This window comes from Carcharhinus amblyrhynchos, chromosome 35 (assembly GCF_965287045.1).
Source record: "Carcharhinus amblyrhynchos chromosome 35, sCarAmb.v2.hapA, whole genome shotgun sequence".
Taxonomy (NCBI): Eukaryota; Metazoa; Chordata; class Chondrichthyes; order Carcharhiniformes; family Carcharhinidae; genus Carcharhinus; species Carcharhinus amblyrhynchos.
Window position 1 is genome coordinate 5,677,631 of NC_137358.1, and position 19,835 is coordinate 5,697,465.

Genomic DNA, 19,835 nt, shown 5'->3' on the forward strand with positions numbered 1-19,835 from the left:
ACTTGTGCTCTATGCTTGGAGAAAGTTGAAACCAAACTAAAAAAGCTAGAACTGGATATTCTACAGCTGGTCCAATTTGCAGAATGGGCAGTGGTAAAACCAAATTAGAGTCCACATCTTTGGGAACGATAAATTCATAGTAAATCAGGTTGCAAAGCTGGACAAATACCTTTTCCCAAAAGTAGAGAATTTATATGGAAGACTAGCAGGAGGGCAGTTGTATACAAAATTAGAAATGAGTCACACACATCAGCAGTTGGTGTTGGATATTGCTTCCAGAAGCTACGTGACTATTAACACCCAGAAAGGATTATATCAGGGTAAGTGCTTGTTTTTCGGCGCCACATCAGCTTGTGCCATAGTTCAAAGAGGCATAGAAAGCTATTACAGGGCTTGCTGCATGTCGTTGCATATTCGGATGAAGTATTGTTACTGTGCAACTGAAGAAAAATATTTGGTTATCTAGAAGTAGTTCTGAGAAGACTTCAGGAGGTGGAAGTTTGCCTAAAATAAAATGCACTTTCCAAGTCAGTAAATTAGCTTACTCAGCTACCATGTGACTGCCCAGAAATTGCATCCAATAGAGCAAAAAGGAAGGACAATAAAGGAAACACTTTTTGGGGTTTAAATCGTTTCTGGGGATGGGGGTCGATTTAGCTCAGCTGGCTGAACAATTGCTGATGCAGAGCGACGCCAACGATTCCTGTAGCGGTTGAGGTTATTTATGAAGGCCCATCTTCCCAATTTTACCCTTGCCTTGTGGTGACCATCAGGTTATATCACCACCAGTTAGTTTTCCTTCTCAAAGAGGAGAGCAGCCTGTAGTCATCTGGGACTGTGGCAACTTTCCATTTAATTATTACGGGCATTTCCTTCAAATTTTGACACCAGAGTGAGAAAAACAAGTCACCGTTGGGTCTGTTCAAGGAGGACAAAGATTTTCTGCCAGCTGTATTGACAGGATTCAGCGCTGGGCACTAATCCGATCGGCCCATGAATACACATTTGAACACGAACCAGGGACATAAATAGCCAACACTTGTGTCCTCAATCACCTTCCGCTGCTCTCCTCCCTCAGTACCACAAGAAATAGTGATGGTGATGAATTTCCAAGACACTTTGTCGGTGTCAGCACAGCAAATAAAATTTTGGATCAGCAGAGACTCAATTGTTATTAAATGTAAGATGCAAAAAATATTGGCAGGTTGGCAGAACAAAATGCTTTCCGAAGGCATGAAGCCATATCACAGTAAGAACGGTGAGCTTAGTTGTGAGGAAGGCATCATCCTATGGTGAGCGACTGATCATCTCTGCGCAGGGAGGGAAATGCTGCTTGCAGATTTGCATAGTGCCCGTCCAGGCATGTCAAAAATGAAGATGCTTGCCTGAAACTGGTGGCCCAACACAATGACTAGGATTGTTGTAGTACTGTGATCAGTGCCGACTACAGCCTCTTTGTGTCCTTGGGAATGCCAGGCCAGTTATGAGTGCGAGTCAACATAGATCATTTCTATTGGGCATTGTGTTTCTATTATTGGTAGATAGCCACTCCAAATGGATGGAGTTATTTTGAGATCTGTTACCACAGTCAAGAAGCTTCACCAGTGCTTCTTGCCCCAGGGAGTGCCTGAAGACTTACCTTAGATATGCAACGGCTTTAACAAGCAGCAAGTTTTGACATTTCATGTCTTTTTTAATGGGATAAAGCACATAAGGACTGTACCATACCATCCCTCATCCAGTGGTCTGGCTGTGTGTGACTTCAAGGCGGACTTAAAGTAACAGTCAACTGCATCTTTGGAAAGAAAAATAACTCCTGTCTTTTTAGCTTACAGGACTATCCCACATTTCCAGCAAAACTATTTATTGATTGGTCATCACCCATATGCCTGGATTTCTGAAATGTAGCGTGGAGCGTAGGGGCAAGTCAGTGCAACAAAAAGATTAAACATGATTTGGTTAAAGATCATTCTAAATAGAAGATGCAGTCTATGTGAAAAAAATGACAAGTGGCATAAACTGTTCCAGGAATTGTTGCGGCCAAGACAGAACAGTTATGTGCAGGACAAGATTTTGAGGGACGGCAAAGGCTTCATGGTTTTATCGCTGGACAGTTAACCCAGAAACTCAGCTAATGTTCTGAAGACCCGAATTTGGCAGATGGCCAAATTTGAATTCAATAAAAACTATTTGGAATTAGGAATCTACAGGTGACCATGAAACTGTTGTTGATTGACAGGAAAAACCCATCTGGTTCATTAATGTCCTTTAGGTAAGGAAATCTGCCGCCCTTACCTGGTCTAGCCTACATGTAACTCCAGAACCACAGCAGTGTGGTTGACTCTGAGCTGCCCTCCAAGGGCAATTAGGGAATGACAATAAATGCTGGCCAGCCAGCGATGCCCATACCCTACAAATGAATGAAACGTGTGGACCATTTGCATGGATGTGAGTCATCCCGTGTGGTGGGTTTTGGGCCTTCTAAGGGATGACCTTCTGAAAAGGTCACATGGCCCAACCTAACCAATTGAAGACTGAGGTGGAGCTTCACTCCAACTTGTCAAGGTTTTCCCAGCAGTTAGATTCTAGAGTCATGTCTGTAAGCTTTGAAACCTTGTGAATACTTGTTGCTCCTTAATAAATCTGTGTAGTTTAACTGATGGAGTCAAGTTAGTACATTTATTGTCATTTTTACTATCCAGTTATTGGCCCCCAGGACAGTTGCATGAGAGTTCTGGGTTAAATAGTTTATCCTTTTAAAGGGCACAATTTTAAGATCTTGGCTAATTATCTAGCGTTGGATATGATATTCTTAAGGCTTAGTTGCTGCTCTGTTTTTAGGGTAGCCTTGCATATTGAACAGTTAAGAGTTGACCTTGGGTTCTGAATTTGGATTGTTGGGCAACATGTAACGGGAAAGCTGCCAGACTGAGACATATGGAGGTGTAGAAGTGCAATGACCCTGGTGGACTGACTAGTGATTTTCCTTTGACATGAACCTATAATCAGTAACACAGTTATGGAAAACAACATATTTTTTCAAACCATTTCTGATCAGTTTGAGTTTATTTTTAATGTGTAAATGCTCGACTATGGTTTCCTCTTTGCTGTAGAACTACGATACAACAGAATCCAAGCTGAGGCGTGAATTTGAGGTCTATGGCCCCATCAAAAGGGTAAGCATCACACATAAAAATTTGTTTCAAATTGTGGTAGTACTGCTGAAAGAACACTAATCCTGTGGTGTTTTTAAATCTACATGTTGCATATGCCCTGACAGCCAAGAGTGGGCCGAGACCCCAGAAAAGGATAGAAGCACAGCAAATAAGTAAATAAATTCTTCTTGCTGGGGGAAAAAAAACAGGCTTTCAAATAAGTCTAAAAGCACTTCACTCCTAGTTAGTAAGCAGAAGATTAAAGGGTTCTGCACTAAAAGTGGGAACCATAACCGTAAAGAGAATAGATGTAAAACCAGTATATTCTGCCAATGCTTAGCAGGCCAGGTAGCATCTGTGGCAAGAGAAACAACTCTAATTTTTCAGGTGGGTGACCTTTCAATTCACAGACACAGTAAGTAGTCTCACAACACCAGGTTAAAGTCCCAACAGGCAAGTAAATCTGTTGGACTTTAACCTGGTGTTGTGAGACTACTTACCGTGCCCATCCCAGTCCAACCCTGGCATCTCCACATCATTCTCAGACACAGCAGCTTGTGTCATTGACACCCCATCCACCAGCACCACCTTAAGATATTCTATCCCTCCACCATTGACGTATCATTGACAAGATGAACTGAAACAACTCATCAAGGTGCCTCGGATAGCACCATGTAGTCATTACCATCTAGAAGACGGGGCAACAGATACATGGGAACACTGCCACCTGCAACATCCCCTCCAAGCCTGACTTGGAACTATATCATCATTCCTTTGCTGTCACTGGGTCAAAATCCAAGGACTTCCTAACTGCATTGTGGGTGTACCTACATGTGGACTGCAGCAGTTCAAACAGGAATCAGAAAGATTCTCAATTCAACATGAAGTGCAGAAAATTATAGGTTTGGGAGCATAGTGTGTTTAAGTAATCAATTGTTGTGTATTGTGTGACCTTTTGTTCAGTCCTTGATTTGCTCTTTTGTATCCTTTACTCTTAAGATCTACATGGTGTATAATAAACGGACTGGAAAGCCCCGTGGTTACGCTTTCATCGAGTATGAGCATGAACGGGACATGCATTGTAAGTGGTTTGTGTTTGTGGGGTGGAGAGGTTTTGAATGGCTTATAGTTTCAATTCCAGAGCTCCTGTACGTAGTATATGCTATTGCACAGCTTCCTGGGTGCAGAATTAAGCCTCTAATTTCTTTACACTTTTTTTAAAGTCAGCTTAGTTTGATGCATCTGTCTTCAGACAGGATTGCGCAAAACTGACAGGTACCCTTTCTTGAGGTAGCAAGAGGAGAACTTTAAAATTGGGTGAGCTTTCCCTTGAACTTGGGGTAATTGTGTAATCTACCAGACTGAGGGAGTAAATCAGCCTGAGTGTTTTTGGGTGACAAGGATTCCTGGCATTCTCAATTTACATATTGGAGTTTGACTGCCTTAATCATAAATAGAATTATCCACATTAAATTAGCATTGACTTCTCATTGATTGAAGGGTTTTACTAATTTGATTAGGAGTCTTTTTAGTCTCTAACCTCTATATGAGCTACTTTGGGGTGAACAATTAGTAATTAATGAGTAAACACAATGGGCGAGATTTTCTGACTGCATTTGCCCCGAAACCAGAAAATCCCATCCGAGGTCAGCGGGCCTTTCCATGGTCCGCCCCTCACAAGCTACAGTTCCCATGGCAAGTGGGCCAGTAAAATTTTGGCCAGAATCAGCCATCAGATCAGTCTTGCCAAAACAATGTCTTGAAATGGTGAGTCACTTTTTACCAAGATATTAGTGGTGAAAATTATTTTGTGTTTACTGGGACAATTAAAACCCGTACTAAACCAAAGAAAACATTTTGCTTAGTGTAGGACACGAGAGCTGACCAGTAAAACTGCAGCTTAGGTGAAGCAGAGAATATTGTGTCATGTTGTGTGGGTTTTTCTGGTTAGTAACCCAAAAAGGTTTTGGAACAGTAGAATGTTCAAGCCAAAACCATTTGATTTCCATATCCAAATTAGTTATAACACTGGGGCTCGCTTGGAACTGGAAGCTCTGCCTCGAGGGCCGGGGGAACATTAGAAATTCCTTTTCTCTGGAATTTATCCCTAGAAGAGATTTGAATTAGTCACCGCATTTTGTGAAAGCAGTTTACAACCACTCAGTCACCCAATGCGCATGATGCCAAACCTGTTTCCCACTGCTGACAGATTGAAAGGTCATCCTTAGAACGTTGGGAAGACAGTTCTATAGTGGATGAATACAGCTGAATCCTGATAGGCAGAATTATTTTGTCAAGACCTATGGCTAAATTCTCCATTTATATTTACTTCAGAACGTGCATTGGAAATAATGATTAATCTTGTCAGTAATGCTTGGACTCGTTATTGTTTATCAAGTCTCAACTGTATTTACTCCAAGGTGCTTCCAAAAAGCACTTTTCTTTAGAACTGGTATTTCTAATGGTCTGTGGGGGGCTATTTCAGTGTTATTACTGTATGATGGTTGTCTGGTGTGGTAAGTATACTGCAGCTTCCAATATCTTGGAGGTGCTAAGGGTAGTGTATTAATGATTTATATTTTACTATCACTATCTTAGTGAGGACTTGCTTTCAGAGTTCCTGCTTAATCGCCAAGGTTAGTTTAATTTTTGTATTCATATTGAGCAGTTGGAATCAAGTCCTCACTTTTATTAATACATCTTTTTTCATATATTCAGGATGGGTGCAGACACAGCTTGATGCTAGTGCAGACTGCTGAACGTAAACCTTGAAGGCATGGGTCACTACAGCACTGGGCTAGATATTCTAACCCTGCGGTTTCCCATTTTAGAAGTGATTCTGAAAATCTAGTCTCTGGCTGCCTTGAAATGCAGTGTAAAATTGCATTGAGTTGACATTTATTGGGAAGTTTGTAAGAATGTTCTCCCTTTTATTATGTGCTCATCTTGCACTGTTGCTACTTTCCTTCCCTGATGGAATGGATTTGAGCCTGTTGCCCTTCTTGAGCGAAACAGCAATATCAAGGAATTAATTTTCCTTTTATTTAATTGAGGATGTACTTTTCCTCATGACTTGTGTTCGAGTCTTCTCCACCTTTACTTCACTGTTACAATTGATCTGAGTGGAAAGCGAAGACTGAGGCATTTCCACACTGCCAATTAATGCTTATGACAAGTTTTTTGCAGCGCGGGGCATGAGTCTTTTATTTTAAAAAATAGACTTTTTGCGTCATTGGGCCCTTTTCACGGCTGAAAAGGTTTCAAGAAACCTCACCCATCTATGCATTCTTTAAAAGGTTGCGATGGATAACACTTGCACTGGGAATTATTGGCCATCTTCTTTGGTTAAAATACCATTTTTTTCAAACGATCCAAAGCTTCTTTTGATTCCATTCAGTATAACTTGGGTTAAGCAGCCACCTGCTCTTTCAAGTTGCGATTAAGACCATTCCCTTTCGGATTGACCATAACAGCCTTTTAATACATAGTCGGCAGTTCAAACTTGTGTGCTGGCTGTAATATTTTCTCTGTCTTGTAAATATGTTGAGTTTGCCTGTGCTTTTTAAATGTGCAGGAATTTGGTTCCTATGGGGTTGACTGCATAGCACAGGTTTTACTGCACTGGAGAGCTTTTCCAATATGGAGTTAAAAAAACAATTAAATTTTGACCTGTTTGGTTCTAAAGGAGGATGAAACCATCTTGTGAAAAGGGCCTCAGTGTTGTGTGGTTTTTTTTAAATAGTTTGTTTGTAATTTGTGCACTACGTTTGCAAGCTGGGGTATATTAATTCTGTGTTATTTCTATTGTCACTGCAGCCACCATTCTGATGGCAAATGCCACTGCTGGCTTGCAGCTGATGCTAATGCTCCCCTTACATCTCATTGTATGGTTGGTATATGGGTTTGTATGATGGGTAAGAACTCACAATACATCACCACAGTGAGAGGAGAGAGTGATTAAAATACAGAATGTAGATCCAATGGATTTGTTATGTGCAGTTAAGAGAAAGGTGAGGCTACACAAAACACAACAGAAAAAAAACAAACTTAATGTTTGGAGGAAGGAAGGGCCTTTGCTACAAGGTTGTGTTAGGGCTTAGAATTCTGGGGTAAAGAAACTCAGTGGCCTTGTCTCTTATTCCTGTCTTTGGGATCTGCACCTACAAAGACTTGTCCATTTTTAAAAAATGATGCTTTGCATTAGTGTGTGAAAAATTAGCGCAGCAGAATGAGAAGTCTACTTTGTGAGGTCTTGGTTCAAATTGATCAGTCTGTTACTTGGATTTGAAGTATGGTGACTACTTGCCTAATGACAGAGTAAATCAGCTTAAAAATCACATTTTCAACTTTTTCCTTCCCATGTAATAGATGTCTCACTGGAGAGATATGATTTAATCCCATTGTTATCCTAACAGACAAGGCTAGCCAAGCATCCACTAACCTTTCACAGTTTTTTACACTGTAGCCAGTTTTGAATTGCTTGAGAGTTGATGCATAGCTGCTATTTTGATGCTTCTAATAGGAAGGGTTTGCATCTGGTGGCAAAAGGAATGAAATTTGCAGGTTGACTTTTCAGTGGGGTGTTCCTGTTGGTCAACATATTGAGATAAACCACATTTCTTTGTGAAAAGTGGAGTGGAGTAGTTTATGCAGCTTGCAGGAAAGAATGTAGCTTATTGTTGGACACCATTTGTATGGAGACTTCTGGAAAAAATGGATTCTGCACACAAATTAATGCTCCTTTTAATTTAGCACATGTAGACACACATTGTCAGGCACTATAAAGATAGCTGTTAGCTGGTGCTGTCTATTTCTAGAGTTAAGTTCTTGGGTGCATCCCTAATTCTAAGCAGTAATGATGATGACTGAACAGGTACACTAACATATTTTAACCTTCAGACTAATCCAGAAAATTTAGAACTGACGTGCCTGGCATTTGTTTTATTTTCCTGTGTACAATATTGGAGTCCTGGAGATTGCCTTATTGGACATGGGAATCTATTTAAATGAAGATTAAAAATAAGTGTCTGCATTGTCAAATGCGGTTCATGCTGTGAGGAGAAGAGATCCTGTTTGAGATATTTGAAGTCAGATTTAAAGTTTATTTTTATTAGTGTTACAAATAGACTTGCATTAACGATGCAATGAAGTTAGTGAAAATCCCCTAGTCGCCACACTCCAGCATCTGTTTGAGTACACTGAGGGAGTTTGGCCTTTAGGTTTAGGGTTTAATTTGCCAGGAGGAATTTAGGATGCCTTTTTGTGAGTTTATGGAAAATTTCGGTTGCTTGAGTGAGCAAAGCAAAATATGCAGACCCTAGAGGCAGTCATGATCAGGTCACTGTGTACTTCTGCACCCCTGGAACGACTGAAATAGAGTAGGTTTTCTTTCAAAAATATAGTCTACTTAATATAGACCAGTTTTTTTTCTGAAAGGCACTTGCAGTGCAAAAAAGGGGAATAGTTTAACATTGGACTAGACTAAGTAGGGTTGATAAGCGCAAAAGTTTGCTCTACCTAGGTTTTTTTAAAAATTGCATTCATGTCTTGCAGTTAGAAAGTCCACTTGAATCGTCAAGCCCTTAACTGTGCGCACACATAATACCGTGTGCTTACTTAACTGCGTCAGATTCCTGCTTTTCCTGCTCGTTTTGTTTAAACATTACAAGGCTTACAACATTGGCGCAGCCGTTGGGTGCTGGAAAGGTGGGAAAAGAGTAGTAGGAAAATCAAATTTTTAAAAAATTGTGGATATCCACCAGATTTTAAGTGCCAGAGGGTTATAAGATTCAGTGAGCCCCTCTAATTTCCTGAGCTGAAAGTTTAGAGGTTTTGCAATGTGAGTGGAACATAAAAGATCAAATAGTAATCCTAGCAGTAACTGCAGATTTGTTTTCTGCAGTAATTTGTTAGTTTTAACTACAGTTATGCAGTGATTTTTATTGGCTTCGTAAATAAATTGTCACATTTCACCTTCCATTTACGGCATTAATTACGAGTGTGTCTTCAAAACATCCTTCAAATATCACATTGAACCTTTCATATTCTAAATTGAATTGGATGCGGCAGAATCTTGTAGGGATGCACTACATTATTCTAACCACAAATGAAACGTTTATTAAATCAACATGAAGAATAGCACGAAATTGGATTTGGGTTACATTTCTGTTGTGTTCGTAACCAGCAGCATAAACTAAAAGCACAGATCATAAGAAATGCGCTTTTCTAAATCCTTAATTTCATTCCTTTGTGGACACATCATGTAAGGCTAATGGTAAAACGGAAAAGATCATGATTTCAAGGTAGATCAGACTGTTTTGCGTATAATCACAGCCTAGGAAGAGATGACAGTTTTCTAGTGCTGGGAGGTTATAAACAAGTATTATTACCTTGCTGGTCTAGGATTTTTTGTTTTTATAAAAAACAATTTGGTTCTCGCACTGAAACAATTCTGACTGAGTTCGCCATTTTGCAAAATTGCTTTTTCCCTTTCTCTTTTTTTGTCGCTTGCAACTCTTACTGAATGCACCAACCCAATAACTGGCCCATATGTGACAGACTAAATTGCTGCATCATGCATGATTCAAACTAGGAAAATGTGATTAAAAAAGTTGGTGCTTAGGGCAGAGTCGGAGCTGATTTGATGGGGCTGGTGGCCAGTATCTATGCTGCAGTGTCCTTTGTCCTTCTACACTAATGCCTTTCCCTCTTTTATTTAAAATACCGGAGATAAATACATTTGTTAACCTGTACCTCTCTTGACCCTGAGCATTTCCTGAAATATGACGCATTAATGGTATGGTATGGATTAATGCTGGATTTGAGTTTAATTTAAATGCTACCTAGCCAGGAATTGACCTGTCTGCATCTGTTCTAGTTAGTTAGGCAAACTTGGCTGGCAATTTCAGCTCAAGTGAACTCTACACTTTCCTTAGGAACTTAAAGGGGCTTTCAACCAAAAGGGCTTGCTGGAAGAGTGATAGTTGTGGTCAACCTTGTAGATAGTACACAGCACATTATTAGTACAGAGATATGAAAATATTAGGAGTTTAGCAAAATGAAACAATTTATAGCTGAAGTGCAGAAGCTAGTTGAACTGCAGTATGACACTTCCAATTTTACTCCCTTAAGGCTAAAATCACATTCTCTGATTTAAAAATTTCTGTATAGTGGCTAAAGTCACTAAAGCATTTTTTATATTTTTACCTCTGCATCATAAACACAATTTGGAAGCTCTAATCATGTATGTTAACACTATTGAATTCATGATTATCAGAATTGTTAAATTGGATAAACGTCATATACATATAGAAGTCTCCCAAACAATTTGATCCACTTCACACATAACCAATCTTTAGTGCTGTGAAAACTGCCTTGAAACTTAATCACAGCTGGCTTAGTTATAAATGTAACAAAAACCAAGCATTTTCATACCTCGTTTTGGAGCTGGAATCATTGGCTGGCCCATTTTTTTTAACTCTTGTACTCTGGGTGCCATCTTGATTTCTATCTAGGTTAAGAATGCTTTTCAGTCTTTGCCCTCCCATGTGCGGCCACTCAGTTTGCTGTTAAAACTGTGTTTGAAGAATCCACACTGGACCGCATTTCTGGGAAACCAGTCAACAAAGTGTGCTTTGGTTCACACTGTCAAGAGTAACGTGGCTATTGGCACTGCAGTAGAAATTTAAAAAAAACTTGAATCCTGAACTCCTTTTTCATTCTTTCACCTTAATGTCTTTTTTAACAAAGTTCTGTACTCCCTAGACCATTATAGACTTTCAAAAAAGGAATTCTGCAGCTCACTGCTTATTCGTATATGCTTAAAACATTTCCCCTTCCCAAAACAAAATGTTAAACTGCAAAGAGCCTTTCTAAGAACCAAAGCTGCTCAAAAAAAAATGTGCTCATCGAATAAATTTGAGCCAGGTAAGCTGATGTGAAGGGATTCCCAGTCTACATCGTGGAGCCTTTGATACTCCAAGCAAATGGAAGCTTGCGAGAACAGAGAAGCAATGCTGGATTGGTAAAACAGGGTATTTTAATGACATTGGTAAAACGTGGTAAAAGTATTTTTTTATTTAAAAAAAAATACACAAGGGATTGTCTGACTTGTGTTGGATTTTTCACACTTAAGAACTTGAATGTTTAAAGAATACCTGGTTTTAAAGAGGGATTCTCACCATCTTGCTCCTTGATTTGGGAGGAAACTTAACATCTGGGTAAACTTTGTCTTATTGTGCCATTGCTGAGATAGCTAAAAGTAAGTTTGATGGCTGGCTGCAGGAGAGGAGAATTAGCAAACGAGGTGGAGTTGCCACACAAATTCTGGATTGCCTGCCATTGGCATTTGGCTTCCTGAAATCGCCTGAATTTCATCTCAAACTAGTTGGTTATCTATGTCAGTAAAACTCATTTGCATGATAAAACACGTGGGCGAAGGATGCTCATGTTATACTTTGACTAGAAGGGGTTTTGATAGTGAGATCCTCTCTTTAAAGAAGTGTTATTATCCGAGCAGCAATGTCTTTTGGCAACGTTATTTTGCACTAACGTTTCTAGCCTTTATGTGCGATCTGCATTTCCATCTCCAGTCAGACTAGATTACTAGAAATTGTGGTGTGTTTGTCCACTTCTTTCCATTCTTAGTCAGCTTAAATTTTCACCTGAGCACTTTTATCTTGAGAGTACAACTGCTGGCAGGTGTTTGATTTCCTTTCAGGAGGTGTGGCATAAACAGCAATCTCCAGAGTTCTGACTGCATTGCAGTCTGAATATTTGTGAATCTTGTACTATTGGATCAGATGGATTCATCAAAGATGTGCAGCCAGTCCTCGCCATCTGCACAAGTGTGCAGACACGCATAAAATGTCTGAAAATCACACGTTTTAAAAATGAAAGGACGTACTGAAAAAGTGATGGTACCGACTAGATTAAATGGTAAAGTGGTTTGTAGAGCAATCTCCTAGGTCCCAATTGATTATAATGTAAAAATGTCTTTAATTTCTTTCACTTGTGTTTCCAATGGTTTTTAGAACTTTGAGAAGTTTGATTGCCTGTAAGGGTTATGTGCTCTTGTAATGTTTCATCAGGTCACAGGATAGGGTCCTGGAGTTGAACGACTGGGCAAATATTTCCAGCATCATTTTACGCATATCACTACTCATCTTGCAATCAGTCACATTGTTTCCTCAGCAGGTGTCTGTCAGCTCTACACTTCAGTTGAAAATTAAACCAAGTTTCCTTGTAAGTGCAAGCCTTGGGTATTATCCACGTAGTATCTCTGCAGGTCCAGAGTCCTTGTTTCATGTATCATGTGGATGCAGTGATGATGTAAAAGTTTGAAAATCCAACTAATGCTGAAATATGGCTGCTTCCAATTTAATATTTGTAATCTACACCTGGTTAGTAGGTTGGTCACATTTGAGAGTGCAGTTTTAGTTATGACATGTTGCTCCACAGAAAGGTGTGTGTTCTGGATTGCACTTGGCCTTTTTGGTGCCACTGACACCTTGAATCATGTTTCTTCCAGTCGCCAATGTTTAGCGCTGGAAGAGCGAAACATCTACTAAGTGTATGGCGGAAAAATTAAACTAGCATTGCAAAGTGGTTAAATGACTTGTACAAAGGATTCTGTGGTAAGAGAAAGCCAGAACTCTGTTTTTAATTTTCCTTGCGTGTGGATTCAGCTCTGTAGAAGTTAGAGTTCTTTGGACATTCAAGTTTCAGTGATTTCACAGAATAAATTTGAAAGGAGGAAAAAACCACAAGTCAGACATTTTTCTCTGATACCGTTTTTTTTAAACCTAAGTAAATATATTATCTTTTGAATATGCTTGTTAAAGTAATCAAACGCCCGATGTAGAAAATACTTAAAAAACCAAATCGCTGCTGAAAGCAGGTAAGGTGCAGTAAGTAAAGGGTAAAATCCTCAGCAGCAGAAAGTTACAAACAGTGGAAGTCGAAACACTGAACATTGTACCATCTGTTGACAAGATAGCGCGTTCCGATTTTCATGAGTGCAGGGGGCTAAAGTGCAGTTTTTGTAAGTAAACGTACAGGTAAAATCTCTTTTCTTTTGTTAGTGGTGCTGTGTAGTGCTTATATCGACTTATTTTATTTTTCCTCTTCATCCCTCCTCCTCCAGTTCCTGTTTTTAATCCATTTTTCTTTCTCCTTGGTGGTGTATAGCGGATGGAAAACTTTTTTAAAAACTTAATGCAGGATCTTTGTAAACGTGGTCAAAAAGGCCCTGTTTTAGCGTGACCGAAACATAGTCCCATTGTTTTTTTTAGATATGAGTGATGCAATGAATGAAAATGCTGACTTAGGGCACAAAAATACAAAATTGGTATTTTAACCACTTTCCTGAATTTGCACTAATTCTGCAGAAGGTGGAGATTAAGTATCCTTTTTTAGAAGGACCATAGTTTTTAATCAGGATTCAATAACTAAACAATGACAAAGCCCTGAAGAATAGACAGCGGGTTAGTTTGAAAGCAAAACTTAACCAGCTCAACTAAAAAGAGTGAGAGAGGCTGGTTTGAAGATGTTGCCTGGTGTTTTTCCTTGTCAAGTATCTTGGGATTGAGTCAATGATAATGGCTCTAGGCAAGGTTGAGTTCGGGAAATAAATAACATTTAACAATCTTCCATTTCAACAAGGTGATTGAATACTCTTGTCACAACACTCCCCACCCCTATTTTTAAAGAAAAAAATACTTGCCCTTTTAGAAAGTGGAAAATGTTTATCAGGTTGAATTCCTCCTTTCCTATTCAGTCAGTTTGCTTGCCATGGTGGTCAGTTTCGGTTTCAAACCAAAAATGCCCCTACGATGTATCTGCAACCCTATGTTGGGGCATAGTCCAGCTGCAAATGGCCAGAATTCTGAATATGTTGTTGGAACTAAAACTTCCCCCGTTTAACTCTTGGCCTGGTCTTTAGTTTACACTATTAATTTGGGGTAAGCAAGTTCTGTTTAATATGTATTCTTTGGTCAACCAGTCAAGAATTAAAAGCACTTTATCTTTCTTAGTGATTTCTTTAGTTGATTACCCTGACACTCGTGTGGTTTGATGACCTTACAGTTGGGTGCCGTACAAGGGTTTTCAACCATAGGCGCGCCCTATTTTCGGTTGCTTTCAGAATTGGCTTGGTTTCCATTTTCTGTTGCAAGACAACCAGTGACAGTTTTTATTCTGGTACTTTTTGGGGCCTAAATTCCCCCTGAACCTAGCAGAACTTGGTTGATTAAAAGTGAGTGTGTGTGATGAGTGTTTGAGGAATGGATTCAATTAACGATTGTTCTAATAGATTTTTTTTCCCTCTCCAGGATTAGATCTCAATGGTTCAGTGTTGTACGCTTGCTGGGGTTGGCTCTTCCCTTTTCCAATGAAACAAATTCTTGCAAAATGACTATTCTAAAGCTCTTGATTGCACACACTAGAAGCAGATCGTCCCAAAGTTAGAAGAGCAAAAAGGGCACTTTCCCAGAATGTGATGTTGTATTGGGAAAATGAGGAGCTAGCCCTGGTTCTTGCATTTCATTTAACAGCCTGCTTCCAAATGTTGGAGGAGGAAGGGGGGATTTGGGGGAGGGTAAACAGAACTTTTTTTCCCCTAAAGGTTTTGTTTCTGCATGACAAGTTAATTGTATATTTTTCCTTTTAAAAAGGGGAGGGGCTGGGTGGGGCTTTGCCATTTTCAATCCCACTGACTTTTTGTTGCTATTCTGGGCACACTCTATTGCAGCTGCATACAAACACGCAGATGGTAAGAAGATTGATGGAAGGAGAGTTCTGGTTGACGTGGAGAGAGGCCGCACTGTGAAAGGATGGCGCCCAAGGAGGCTCGGTAAGATTGTTTTCTTTTTACTCAGAAGCATGGACATCACTAGGAAGGCTGACAATTGTTGCCCATCCTAAACTACTCTTCTGACAATAGAATTGAGCTACTGCTCTAAGTCACTACAGTCGTTGTGGTCTAATTACTCCCACAGTACTGTTAGGTAGAATGTTCCAGGATCCTGAACAATTCCAATTCAGGAAGTTGCATGATTCAGTTAGAAAGTTACAGGTGATGATGTTCCTATGTACGTGCTGCCCTTGTTCTTCCAGGTGGTAAAGGTTGCAGGTTTGAGAGTCATCAAGTCTATGTGGATTCCTACTGTACATATCAAAGATGGTACACATTGTAGCCATGGTCCGTTAGCAGAGGAGGGAATCAGTAGGTTTTGGGAAGGCTTTGGGGAGTCAGGAAGTGAGTTACTCTCCACCGAATACTCAACCTTTGGTCCGCTCTTTAGCCACAGTATTCATGTAGCTAATCTAATAAAATTTCTAGTCAATCGTGACACTCATAGTGTTAATGGAATGGTATTTAGCATTGGTAATGTTGAATACCAACGTGTAGTAGTTAGTTACTCTTATTGGAAGTAGTCATTGCGTGGTATTTTCATGGAGAGAGTTTCCTCCATGTATGTCTTGGGGTTTCTGGAATATTTCAGTTTGAAATTGAAAATCGGCATGGGTATCTATTTAGTTTTGATTTATCTGGAACATTAGGGATCTTTTGTCAAAAGATTGCTTTCCTGTGGGCGTGTACTGAACCTGCCTAAATAACAAGTACGAGGGCCACAAGTACGAGTGTAAAACTGCTTAACCAGAAGAGGTGCATTTATACAATGATCTCTGCCTGACGTGAGGTTTGAGTCACAGCTTAGTTTTGGAAGATGACATGAGATGGAACCTATTTTTTGTCAAGTAAGTAAACATCCCTCTGAATACCAAAACCCATTTTGCAGCTGTTATTATTTTGTAGGGAAATGATTGTTTTATGTAGAGCAAGCTCCCTAGTTATCTCTTTTCAGATATGATAAGTTTTTTTAATGTGTTCAAAGCATTTCTGTTCTGGATGAGCACTATATATGGATTCTTTCTGTCTTGTTTGGATTTGTTTGATCACAATCTAAATGGTGAATTCAAAGCTGTAGGTATTTTTGCTGCATGGAATCAATTAGGCTTTGTGTCTCAGTATTTACGAGTACAGTAAATTATCAGTAAATTAGGGTTTCATTTGATTGGAGGCACTATGTTCATTGATTAGCACAAGTCTTGATGGATCTATCGTAAAATGCTCTCGCCAATGGGTAGCCAGTCTTGCGTGGTTCCAGCTGAAGAACAGAGCAATAGAGTAGATGACAATTCACCAGTCGTGAGCACAATGTCTTGCGTATAAATGCATTTCAAATATAGTGTGGCCCTGCTTCCGCATAATCCAGTTTTTTTTAAGACAGCTGTTTAAAGGATCTATTGTAATTTTGCAACATTCCATCGCTTCCACTCTATCTAAAAAGTCAAAATGAGGGCATTTGAGCTTTACAGTGTGGAACCTGAGCCACTTCTTGATTTGATTTAAGCTGATGGGAAGTAGCAATGATGTCCCACATCAGATTGCACTTGATCCCATTGTTTTTGTTTTTTGCAGGTGGTGGACTTGGGGGCACTCGCAGAGGTGGTGCAGATGTTAATATCAAACATTCAGGTCGTGATGATGCTCCACGATATGATGAAAGGTGAGAAGTGTACAGGGTGCAGTGACTGGCATAGAAAGTGAACGGTCTGCCTCGAGTCTTGTTCATGTGCCAAGCTATGGATTTTGCACTGGATTACGTGAGAGAGCTCCAGTGTGACAGTCAATTCAGTGAGTTTGAGATCCCATTGTAAATAGTATATGGTTTAGTGATGTTTTAGAAAATTTCATATGAGACCAGTAGGCATCATATTTATTCAGTTCTTTTTGACTCGTGGTGCAGCTGAATTTGGTTTTGCTGCTGCAAAGAGGCACATACTTCTTGACTTGGGTACATTTTACTCCTCTTGGGGCAAGCTGTTTCTTTATTTTGACATGAGGGTGGGGATGGATAAATGGCACTGTGCACGAGGTGAGGAATTTTTCAGGCATTTTCAGCTGTTTTGAAACTAGCGCCAAAAGATCTGGTCTTTGTGTTGTTTAAATTGGGAATTTGCTGCGTAAAGGACCGGATCTTCACATTGATGGCTACCAGAACTGAGTGCTAACTTAGGGAATTTAGATGTTAGAGAAAAAACTGGCAAGTAGCTCATTTATGATATCAGAAATCCAATGCTTCAGTGATGACTCTTAATCTTAAGCGCTACTGTCATCATTTTTGCTTGTGATGCGCAGATATCCCAGTTGGACCAGTGCATAACACTTTTATGCTTCTTACTGCAATTCATGAGAGGCACCATTGCAGAGATAGTCTCTCAGTGCATTAAGTTGCAGTAATGAATGGTGGGAGTACTATACAGGTGGTAATAGTGGCAAATACTCCAGAAAATAGCCATATCAACACTACCCAGCCAGTAATTCAGAGCAATTCAAAAGTCTGCTGTTTGAAGAAAGCAGTAATGAATCCTAAAGGTTAAACAGCTGCCTTAATATTTTAGCTTTTCTTATCGTTTCCCTCTAGTTTACAACTACTTAGCAGATCATTTAGCATCTCCAGTTATCAATAAATGTGTTATACAAGTAGTTGACAACTCATTCTGCTTAACTTATTCTTGGCTCAATAAATTATTGAGTTGTACCAATATAAGAAAATATCAGTGGCACAACAAAAATCTGAACTTGTGACAGAAATCTTCTACGTTAGTTTTGTTCGAGTTATTTCTAAATCTGATGTATTGTGGTTGGGATGAGATAGAAGAGTGGAGTTAAAGTCACACGCAGATCGGCCATGGTCATTGAATGGCAAAGTGCAATCCTATTTCTTAATTTCAATTTTCTCTCCCAGGGACCGGGACCGCGAGCGAGACAGGGATCGCCGTGAATGCAGTGAGCGCAGTCGTGAAAGGGACAAGGAACGTGAGCGGCGCAGAAGCCGTTCCAGAGAACGACGACGCCCTCGATCACGTAGCCGAGATAAGGAAGAAAGGAAAGCACGTAGCAGTCGTGAGCGAAGTAGGGAGAAGGATAAGGACAAGGACCGGGATCGCAAGCGGCGTAGCCGCAGTCGCGATCGTAAGAGAGAGCGAGACCGTGACAGGGATAAGGATAAGAAGGAAGAACGTACAGATATAGACCAACCTGAGGCAGGTGACGGACCTCACAACGATGCACAGCCAGTCGACATAGCCATTGAACCCACTGAGTCTAAACCTGAGGCGGAGGAGAAGAATAGAGAACGGGGAGATAGGGATAGAGAACGGGAGCGAGACAAAGATAGAGATAAAGATAGAGATAGAGACAGGGATCGGGACCGTAGACGAAGCCACCGAGACAGGGACAAGGATAGAGACAGGGATCGAAGGAGAGAGAGAGAACGGGACCGTGATAGAGATCACAAGCGAGACAGGGACAGGGATCGGGATAGAGACAGGAATAAGGAATCTGACAAGCTGCAGGATAACGGGGTTCCAGAGCAACTTGAGGAAACGAGTCAGGACATGTACATGGATCAGGAATCAATGCAGTCTGGAGATGGATTCATGATGGCTGAAAATGGTTATCAAATGGAGCCGCCCACGGAGGGTTACTGAAAAGGCCTGTGTACAAAGTGGACTTTTACAATTGGACCAATATTTTCATTTTCCCTGTTTTGACAGAAATCGCAACCTTATTTTGTTTGTTGGTTTTAAGCTGTAGTGAAGGAAGTTTTCAGCACGAGGTATTCGGTGCTTTTTCTTAAGATGGGTAAGTTTTAGTGACTGTATCATAACAGGTGGTTTGGAATCCTCATGAGCCTTGTGAAACTCGGTTGGTAAATGTTATTAATCTGTTTTTATGGTATAAATACACAATAAACCCTGTTTTAAAGCCATCCAATTCAACTGTGTACTCTTATGTACAGGTGTCCATCTATGAGGTGTTGGCTTGGGTGAACATTTGCCGCATTGTGCACCTGTGATTACATCAGGTACTCAGTTGCTTCTAGTGAGTATAAGACCCCTAATGGAGTAAGAGGCTCTTGTTGCTATGTGCTGTAATAAATCTACATTGCAGTCTTTTAAAGGTAATGGATCAGAGGGCAAAATTGGCAGTTTTGGTGGAAAGATGTCTACATCAGCCTTTATTAAGCAGCCTGGGAATTTAAAACAATAAACTTTTCATTGTGTCACTGGTGCTTGGCGTGTCTTTTTCCTTTTGTGGCCTTGTGTTTCTGCCGTCTGTTGCACATCAAGGTTACTGCTGTCTCATTTCAGTATTTGCTTGGCTGAAGAACCTGACTGTTCCTAGTCAAATGAATTCTGGTGGGATGAACCAATTGCAGGCTAACCTTAGCTCCTAATTGCCGTTCCACTCTATCATGCTGGAAACATTCTAAGCGATTTTAAATAGGAACAAAAATATCAGTCAAAATGAGGACGGTTTAGCACTTTCTGTGCTTCCCATGTCTGTTTCCTCGGTTCAAATTACTCACACTGCAGTTACTTTAAATTCTGGCTAATAACTTGATATTTTAAACAAATAATTTGAAACTATTCAACAAACACAATGTTGGAACTCTGCAATTATAAATAGCCTAACTTGTGTGTATATTTTACATTCAGGACAATTGTCCCATTGAACATGTCCTATAGATTTAATGCAGTAGACATGCAATGTAAACTCCCAAGTCTTTCCAAACCACCATCAACCATTTAGCAGTGATAAACAATTTA

The 19,835-nt window shown here is 40.0% G+C and overlaps 1 protein-coding gene across 1 annotated transcript in view; it reads left to right on the top strand.

Moving 5' to 3' along the window:
• The window catches only part of snrnp70 (small nuclear ribonucleoprotein 70 (U1)), a 28,024-nt gene extending 8,733 nt beyond the window's left edge, over positions 1–19,291 (top strand). The window contains exons 5-9 of the mRNA XM_080217655.1: positions 3,114–3,176; positions 4,155–4,236; positions 14,905–15,006; positions 16,639–16,726; positions 17,969–19,291. Of these exons, the coding sequence (XP_080073781.1) occupies positions 3,114–3,176; positions 4,155–4,236; positions 14,905–15,006; positions 16,639–16,726; positions 17,969–18,713 (1,080 nt within the window). The 3' untranslated portion in view covers positions 18,714–19,291. The remainder of the gene's footprint in view (positions 1–3,113; positions 3,177–4,154; positions 4,237–14,904; positions 15,007–16,638; positions 16,727–17,968) is intronic.
• Positions 19,292–19,835: the final 544 nt, after the last annotated feature.